This window comes from Calidris pugnax, unplaced genomic scaffold (assembly GCF_001431845.1).
Source record: "Calidris pugnax isolate Ruff unplaced genomic scaffold, ASM143184v1 scaffold70, whole genome shotgun sequence".
Taxonomy (NCBI): Eukaryota; Metazoa; Chordata; class Aves; order Charadriiformes; family Scolopacidae; genus Calidris; species Calidris pugnax.
The window spans coordinates 80,039-89,422 of NW_015090862.1; the positions used below are offsets into that span (position 1 = coordinate 80,039).

The 9,384-nt window shown below is 57.2% G+C and overlaps 1 protein-coding gene across 1 annotated transcript in view; it reads right to left on the minus strand.

Moving 5' to 3' along the window:
* CSPG4 (chondroitin sulfate proteoglycan 4) overlaps positions 1-8,876 on the minus strand; it is a 17,989-nt gene extending 9,113 nt beyond the window's left edge. The window contains exons 1-5 of the mRNA XM_014944287.1: positions 8,870-8,876; positions 6,719-6,882; positions 2,121-5,702; positions 1,368-1,847; positions 766-942 (exon numbers count right to left, since the gene is read on the minus strand). Of these exons, the coding sequence (XP_014799773.1) occupies positions 766-942; positions 1,368-1,847; positions 2,121-5,702; positions 6,719-6,882; positions 8,870-8,876 (4,410 nt within the window). The remainder of the gene's footprint in view (positions 1-765; positions 943-1,367; positions 1,848-2,120; positions 5,703-6,718; positions 6,883-8,869) is intronic.
* Between the last annotated feature and the right edge of the window lie 508 nt (positions 8,877-9,384).

Sequence of the window (9,384 nt, forward strand, 5' to 3'; positions counted from 1 at the left end):
GCCTCGCCCCGCCGGGAAACCGCCTCACTTCCCCGGCGCCCATCGTCCCGCCTCTGGTCTGCATCCCGGCTCTGCTGTGTCCTCCGGGAGGGGGGGGGTCCCGTGGGGTCAAGCCCACCTCCTTGGGGTGTCCTAGCGCTGAGCACCCAGGGTACCCCACTCTCGCTGATCCCCCGGAGCCACCCAGAAAGCCCCCCCACCACCATCCTGGGCTGCATCAAGAGAAGCGTGACCAGCAGGTTATGGGAGGTGACTCTACCCCTCTGCTCGGCTCTGGTGGGACCCCATCTGGAGCTCTGTGGCCAGCTCTGGAGTCCTCAGCACAGGAAGGACATGGACCTCTTGGAATGGGTCCAGAGAAGGGCCAGGAAGGTGGTCAGAGGGATGGAGCACCTCTGCTGTGAGGACAGGCTGAGAGAGCTGGGGGTGTTCAGCCTGGAGAAGAGAAGGCTCCGGGGAGACCTTAGAGCCCCTTCCAGTCCCTCAAGGGGGCTACAGGAGAGCTGGGGAGGGACTCTTTATCAGGGAGTGCAGTGACAGGACAAGGGGGAATGGTTTTAAATTGGAAGAGGGTGGTGAGACACTGAAACAGGTTGCCCAGAGAAGCTGTGGCTGCCCCATCCCTGGAGGTGTTCAAGACCAGGCTGGAGGGGCTTGGAGCAACCTGGTGTGGTGGGAGGTGTCCCTGCCCAGGGCAGGGGGGTTGGAACTTGATGATCTTTAAGATCCCTTCCAGTTCTAACCATTCTATGGTCCCACACTTACCTGCAGGCCAGCGTTGACCCTCAGCCGAGGCCCCTTGGAGCTGTGGGGCAGGATGGTGACGAAGAGGGTCCTGGGCTGACTGTGCCGGTCCATCTCGGAGGCGTTGGCCAGGAGGGTGAAGCTGTCGGCATGGGCTCGGGGGCCATCCTGCCTGTACTGGATCCTCTGGTTCTCCACCTGTGGGGCAGGGGTTGGGTGAGGCCACAGGCCACCAGTCCTGCTGGGAAGGGGACCTGTGCACCAGCCTGGGAGGAGGGAGGGAGTTGGGTGCCTGCCACTTGCTTTGGGGCATCCCTGTGGGATGGATCCAGCGCAAGGAACAGGGAGCAGGATGCCCATGGGAAGCTGTGCCTGCATCCCCATCCCATGTCTCCAAGACCATTTAAGCATGCCTTGGGGTTGATGCACGCCTGGTCTGCAGGGCAAGCCCACCATCCTGAGCATCTCCATCCCAAGGGCAGAGCTCTCTGATGGGGAGAGGAGCCCCTGTAGCCCTCCCCAGCCTCCCAGTGCCTCTGAGGGCTGGAGCCCACCCTTGGGCTCTTCCCAACCCCCCTGGGAAAGCAACGTGATGGGCAAGTGGGCAATGTTGGTTGCTCTACCTCGCTCCAGGTGAAGGTGTGCAGGCCACCGTCCTCAGGCCGCTCGCTGTTCAGGAGGGTGCCAAACCGGGGGGGCTCAAGCACCTTGAACTCCACACCGAGAGCCCTGTAGTAGGTGTTGGGGATGTTGAGGATGCCTGTGGAGAGCATGACAGAACCACCTCCTGGCACTGTGATGTTGCGGACATCCAGGGGGACGGCGATGGGTAGCACAACCAGGCTCACCACCACCCCCTCCAGTGGGTCTGCACTGCTGGCTGTGATGTCCACGACAAACCGGTCACGCTCCACCTCTGGCTTGGAGTGGAGGTAGAGGACTCTGTCGTTGTTGATGTCCTCCTGGGTGAAGGACTGGATGGGGTCCAGGCTGGGCTGCTCATTGGAGTCTTGGCTGTGCTGAAGCATCGCCAGGAAGCCGGAGGCTGGGGGCCTTCTCACCAGGTAGACTATGTCCTGGGGAGGGATCTCTTCGTGGGCCACCTGGGAGTGTAGAGGAGACAAGGCATGAGTTGGGGGCTGGTGCCTGCGAGGCTGGGCTGCCCCACAGCTGGGTAATCCCCCAAAACTTTGCTGTGGATGAGCTGTAAGAGTCACCTTGCTGCCAAGGCTATGTCTGAACCCCCCCGCCTCCACCCCCGGGGGCAAAGCTCTGGGCAGGTGGGATTAAAATTGAGTCCCACCTGTGTCTGGCCTGGTTTGGTGGCCAGAGAAGTGATGCAGGTTTGGGGAAGGACTAAAGAAAGGGATACTCACCAGTAAGTACTCCTCCTTGATCCCAGCTCCTTCCCCCTGGAAGACATGAATTTCTTTGTGGTTGATGATGTGCAGGGGGCTGGGATGAGTGTCCAAGAACACACTGATGGCCAGCGTGTCCTCCACCGCCACCTCATTTGCTTCTACAGTGAACTGGAGCTCATCCCGGGTGTTCCTGCTCCCATTGTGGCGGTAGGAGATCTCTCCTGCTAGCAGGTCCCTCTGGGAGAAGGCCATGACTGGCTGCTCCCCTTTCAGCACAGTCCCCCACCTCGGGGGAACTGTTATCAGAAACCGTATCTCTTCATCTGACCTGATGTCCATGTTGGTCTCCAGGCTGAGGACAGAGGAGTCAATGGTCCCTCGGCTGCCTTGGTGGATGACTAGTCCGGTGTTGTTGACTATTTTGATGTAGGGGTCTGATGCCTGTACTTCCAGGAGGGCTGTGGTTTGGTGGAGGCCATCTGAGACCTGTAGCTGGATCCAGCCCCGGTCAGCCCCTGAATGGACAAAGAGGATCTTCTTCTTCCTCAAGTCATCCTGTGTGAACCGATAGAGCTGGTGGCTTTTGTCATCGACTGACACGATGCTGCCAAACAAAATGTCCTTCCTCGCCAGCACCAGCTGCGTGTCGGAGAAGCCAGAGTCCTTGTCAGTGAAGGCAATGTCATCTGTTGTCAGCAGGTGCTGCCCGTTGCGCACCACATTGAAGACCTTGTTCACCACCTGGACTGGGCTGTGGTCATTGACGGGTTGGATGGAGACCCTGAAAACACCTCTCACCTCCTCGGCTTCAGGCTCAGCGCTGCCCTCGCCCTGCCTGATGGCTACGAAGGGGATGTCGTCCTCCAAGGTCTCAGAGTCATCGTGCTGGTAGAGCAGCCGGCGGTGGAGGATGTCGTCGTTGGTGAACTCCGTGATCTCCTCTCTGGAGGCCCAGCCATGGGACGCAGCCCAGGCCAGCCTCCCATGTGCTGGCCCCTCAATCACTTCGTAGAGGTAGTCCATGCTGTTCATGCTCTGTACAAACAAGTGGTCCTTGGAAATGACGGCTTGTCCCCCTTCTGGCACAGTCAGGAGGACGTTGGTCAGGGCTGGTGCATCAGGGTCCCCACCAATGCTGATTGTGTAGGTATAGAGGGGAGAGTGCTGCTCGCCGGCGCGGACTTGAAACTGGAAGGTGTCCTCAGCTTGCTGAGAGTTCCTGATGGTGGCACTGTAGCTCAGGTGGTTTCTCTGCAGGTCGTCTTGGGTAAATCCGAAGCCTTCGGTCACCCTGTTGCCAAGGAGCTCCAGGTTTCCCTTTTTGGGAGCCTGGATTATCACGTAATGGAAGGGAACTGGGGCAGAGTTTGGATCTTCCAACATTGCCTCCAGCTCCTTACTGGTGATATTTCTGTGCCGCTTGTTCTTCATCTGGAGAGGGACCATGGTCCTCATCTTAATGGTGGCTCTTTCAATCCTTATGAGAAAGGTGTTGTTTTGCAAGACCTTCTGCCCCACCTGGACTTCAAATCTCAGCTTCTCCACAACATCTTCCAGTCGGTGCTCTGGATCGGTGCTCAAATACTGGATGCGCCCTTGCTCCAGGTCTTGCTGGTGGAAAGACTCGACTTTTTTCCATTCCCCTCCCGTGCTCCCTTGCTTCTGGACCTCACCAAACCTTAGGGGCTCCGTGAGGACATACAGGATGGCGACGCGTTGCTTCACGGCGTTTGTCTCCACTGACAGGTTGGCTGTGGTAATGCGTGCAGCCCCTCCTTGGGGGACGGAGAGGCCGGTGTTGTTGCGCAGCCGGATGTCGGGGTCAATGGCGAGGATGCTCAGGGTGGCAATGGGGCTTGGCACTGTGCCGTCGCTCACCTGCAAGGTCAGCTGTAAGTTTGTCCCGCTCTGGTGCACGTAAACGATGTTGCCTGCTTCCAAGTCCCTGCAGGAGAACTCTTCGATGGGCACTCCGGGGTGGAAGTCATACTCCACGTAACCCTCCTCCATCTGCTGGCCACCGTGCAGCTGGAATTCGAGGTCATCGCAGGACGTGTCATCATCTAGGACTTGCAGGATGTCTGTGGTCAGGTGTTTTCGTGTGTTCTTCAGGATTGTCATCTGGTTCCCGTGGGGAAAGATCACCTGTGGGGGATCATTGATGGGGTTGATCATGATGGGCAGCAGGTACATCTGCCCCTGCCTCAAGCATTCTGGCACCCCTTGCTGAGCAGTCACTGTCACCTCTAGCATCAGCTGGTCCATGGGCCCTTCGGAGCCATCGTGGACGTATCTGACTTTCCTATTCACAATATCCAACAAGGTGAACTTCTTTCTGCTCCTGGACCCAGGAATGTCCAGTTCCAGCTGGCCGTGCCTGGGGTCGTTGGTGATGCTAAAGAGGATTTGGGAATGACGGATGTTTGCAAGGCTCAAGTCTACCGTTGGCTGGGCATGTTTCCACTCCAGGTAGGTCATGCCTCCTTCAGAGACAATGAGGGGGCTGATGTGCAGCAGCTTGCTGATGTTGGCGAAGGCAGGTGGGAAGCTGTTGTCTGGCCGGCACGGTTCCACCACCAGGCCTGGTGCTCCTGACCAGACATCTGGAGGTGGGGAGGTGGGTGCCTCATCCTGCTCGTATGCCTCGTCATAGTCCCAGTAGTGATCCTGCTTTCCGCAGCCTGTTGTGATGTCCTTTGTGATCACAGCATCTTGCAGACTCCTCCTCTGCAGGTTTATCCGCAGGTCCTCCAAGCAGCCAACAAATGAGTTGTTGGTCGTGGTCCACACTGAGGTGAAAGAAAGATGGTGCTCCCTCAGCCTTTGCAAAGCTTTTTCGTTCATGCCTCCAATGAAGAGGTTTCCCTGAAGATCCAGGTAGTTGTTGATGCCCCGGTTTGATGTGGATGAGGCATAGTAATCAATCAGGATCTCAAACTTGTGGATGTCCATGTAGACTTTGACATAGTGCTGCTGCTCATCGCTGATGAAGACGTTGTTGTGCAGAACGATGATGCCGTTCCCCTTCTCAACAAACCCTCTCAGGCGCCCGTTGGAGATCTCCAGATAGAAGAAGTCATTCTCCAGCCCTGCATGGTAGATGAGGGGTGCCTGGGTGATGCTTGTTGTTATCACAAATTCGATGGTCGCTTCCTGCCTCGCATCCCACGTGGGAAAGGCAATGTAGGAGTGTGGCCCTGGGAACCCGAAGGGGTCCTCGGGCTCCGCAGAGAACTGTGTGCTGCACCCTTCCTGGACCCGGTGGAAGATCTTGGAGCTGCCATCAGAGGAGAGTGGCGAGAGGACATCCAGGCCGTTGAATGTCACCAAGTGGAGGCATCCTCTGAAAGGTGAGCTGGCCTCGGCGAGGTATGGCAGGTCAAGGTTGCCTGTCCCACCAGCATAGAGGCCATACTGGATGTCCAGCTCCCGTATGGGTCCTGCGATGTCCACAGAGCTGTTGAAGAGGTTATCGATGGTCATTGTCATCCTGCCATCTTCCACCAGCAGCTCCACGTCATGCACCGCCAGGTTATTGAGCTGCAGCTCCGCTGGGGACTGCAGTGTCACCTCCTCTGAGCCCAGCTGCAGCCTGGCCTGCAGGGAAGGACATGGAAAGCGCTCAGCTCAAGGTGTTATCTGCAGCAAAGGAGACACCTCTCCACCTACCAGAAATACCTACTGAAGCGTGGACTGTTCCTGGGGGCTTCACAAGTGGTTTGGTCCCTCTGTTCACTACTGTCTGTCCTGCCCTCTTCTTCCTCTGTGCATGTTCCTCCCTCCCCAGCAAGATTCCCCCGTGGGCACGCCTCCTCCATCCTGCTCTTTGAATTTCTCTCCTTTTTCACTCTTTCTCAGCAAACCCCAGGCTCAGGGTGATTTCCCTGGGGTCCTCCATCTCCCAGTCCTGCTGCCCTGCCTCTGGGCTTTCCTTCTCCCCCCGTGGAGAAGCCCTGCCAGATGCTGGCTCCTCTTTCCCTGCTCCATCCTGCCCACTGCCCTCCATCCCTGGGAGCTGGCAAGGGAAATAGCAGGCTTTGCTCCCCACAGACAGCAGCCTGGAGCCTCCCTAAGTAGAGGGTGAGCAGATGGACCTGAGGCACAGGGTCTGCACGAAGGAGATCTCTGGCCAGCTGCTTGCTCGCTCTCCTGTTTTCCTTTAGATGTGGTTGGTGGCCCAGCCCAGGCTGCAGGAGAGGCAGGATGTGCGCCTCGGATGCTCCCTGCTCTTTCCCTTCATGGTGGATGCCAACACCATAACCACAAGAGGGGAATTTGACTCTTCCCTCCTCATCACTTCCCACACCCTGGTTGGGCTTGGCCAGGAAGGGGGAGACCTCTCCTTCCTCTGGATGCTCTCAGCTCACCCTTCTCTTCACTAACCCCTCGTGCTCTGGAGGGTTCTCTGCACCATGTCTGACCATGAGGTGTCACCACGATGCTCCCTGGGCAGTGGGTGAGGAGCTTCTCCCAAAGTTCTCCTGTTTCTCTGTCCAACCTCCCTTTCAGCTCTTCACACCCCATGGCAAGGGTCTTGGCAGGTTCTGCCCCATCGTCCTTGCCCCGGATCCTCCCCTGACCCTTAGACCCCAGCCCCATGGGATGGTGCTGACCTGCAGGGTGCCGGCTCGCAGCTGGAGCAGGAGGTGGTCGGGCTGGCCGGCGGCCAGGAAGAGTAGCCCATTGCCCTGGCTGGTGTACAGCTGCAGGTGGAGCCGCACCGTGCGGGAAGCGTCGGCCAGCGGCATCTCCACGTAGCCGTCCCCGAAGAAAGAGGCTGGAGAGAGAAAAGGGAGAGGGTCAGGCAACGGAAAGACACCCCCCCGTTCTCCTCCCTACAAGCCCCATCTCTGTGGGGGCTGTGAACCTACAGCCTCCCGAGCCCATCCATCAGTCATAGAATCACAGAATGGTTTGGGTTGGAAGGGACCTCAAAGATCATCTAGTTCCAACCCCCCTGCCCTGGGCAGGGACACCTCCCACTAGAGCAGGTTGCTCAAGGCCCCATCCAGCTTGGTCTTGAACCCCTCCAGGGATGAAGCATCCATCCCTTTGGTCCTTCCCTGTTTGCCCTGTGACAGGGAGCCCAGCAGCCTGGAAAAAAACTCAGAGGAGTCTGAATTTTCCCAGGGAAAGGGGTTTCTAGGGGCTGGGTGGTGAGTCAGGGGTGGGCCTTCTCTTTGCCCCAGCATTTAGAGGAACCTCTTTGCCCGGCCAGGGCAGATGCAGTAGGGTCTGTCATTGGGCCGAGCTTCTGAGCGTGAGGAGGCAAGCCGTTACCCTAAGGAGCCTCTCCCTTTGGAGGAACGCCATCTCTTCCAGCGTCATGCCTTGGCTGGATGCCCTTGGCTGGTGCCAGTCGCTGCTGAAGGCTGCGTGGGAGCCCCGGGGATGCCACCAGCTCAGCTCTCCCTGTTTCTCCACCGCTTTCCACCACCTCCCCGTACCACCCAGACGTCCCTGGCGTGTGATGGATGGAGCAGCCACCTTCAGGGCAGTGCTGGAGGGTTCAAGGCCTGTGTCTGCTGTCTATATGTGGGTATGAGGCCAGATGGAAACCTCGGCTTGAACTGGGTGCCCGAATTCAGGTTAGGCGTGGATCTGCTGGAGACAAGTTCTGAAGAGAAAGATCTGGGGGTCCTGGTGGACAACAAAATGACAATGAGCAAGCAGTGTGCTCTTGTGGCCAGGAAGGCCAATGGAATCCTGGGCTGCAGAGGGAAGAGTGTGGCCAGCAGGTCAAGGGAAGTCATTCTCCCCCTCTACTCTGCACTGGTGAGGCCACAACTGGAATATTGCATCCAGTTCTGGGCTCCCCAGTTCAAGAGGGACAGAGAACTACTGGAAAGAGTCCAGTGAAGGGCAACAAAGATGATTCAAGGATTGGAGCATCTCCCTTGTGAAGAAAGGCTGAGAGAGCTGGGACTCTTTAGTCTGGAGAAGAGAAGGCTGAGGGGAGACCTTATCAATGCCTAAGTACCTAAAGGGTAGGTTGAAGGAGGATGGAGCTGGACTCTTCTCAGTGGTTCCCAGTGACAGGACGAGGGGCAACGGGCACAAGCTGGACCATGGGAAGTTCCCCTCCAATGTGAGGAAGAACTTGTTTGGGGTGAGGGTGGCAGAGCCCTGGCAGAGGCTGCCCAGGGAGGGTGTGGAGTCCCCTTCTCTGGAGATTTTCAAGACCCGCCTGGATGCTCCTGAGTAACATGCTCTAGCTCTAGGCAATCCTGCTTCAGCAGGGGAGTTGGACTAGATGATCTCTATGGTCCCTTCCAACTCTAAAAAATTCAGTGAAATTCAGTGAAAATTCAGTGGAGCTGCAGCTGGAAGGCATTCAGCCCCTGGCATTATACATCATCCTCACTGGGACTCAGCGCAATGGCATGTGGTCACGAAATGACAGACTGTGTCACAGGGCACAGGCGGGAGAGGGCAGAATAAAAAGCACAGGGAGTGGCAAAGGCTTAATTTTAGAGCTCTTATGCTTTTTTTTTTTAAAGTGCTGCACGCACGTTACATGCTACACGTGTGTGTTCTGGAGCCACCCGTCCCACTCAGCTCCAGAGCATCTTAACTTAACCCCGCGCTTGCAGAGCGAAGCGTAAACGCTGGGAAGACCTGGGAGCTGTAAATGTTTGGCGAGGATATGTCAGAGAAGGGGGGGAACGGGCGGATTTGCAGTCCATATGTAGTCACAGGCTGCAAAGCCTGCTGTGCTGGACTTCATCCATGTGGGGCTCGCCTGTAGAGCTTCACCATGGCACTTGTCATCGTCGGACCCACGCTTGGGTTTGGGCTCCCACAAGGCCACTTTGAGGGGCCGTGGGGCAATGAGGGTGAAGCTTTGGCTTCTCCCAGGGTTCCCAGCCCAGCCCCTGCTCCCTTTTTGGAGGAGGCAGGGATGGAGGTTGGGATGAAACCAGCCTCCTGTATGGCGAGGTCGGGGTCTAAACCAGTCCCATCTACTTCATTCTGGAGTATTGTGTCCAGCTCTGGAGTCCTCAGCACAGGAGGGACATGGACCTGTTAGAGTGGGTCCAGAGAAGGCCACAAAGGTGCTCCAGGGGCTGGAGGACAGGCTGAGAGAGTTGGGGTTGTTCAGCTTGGAGAAGAGGAGGCTCTGGGGAGATCTTATAATGGCCTGCCAGTACTTAGAGGTCCTACGTGAGAGATGGAGAGGGACTCTTGATCAGGGAGGTGAGTGATAGGATGAGGGAGAACAGCTTAAAACTGAAAGAGGGGAGATTTAGATTAGATACTATAAAGAAATTCTTTGCTG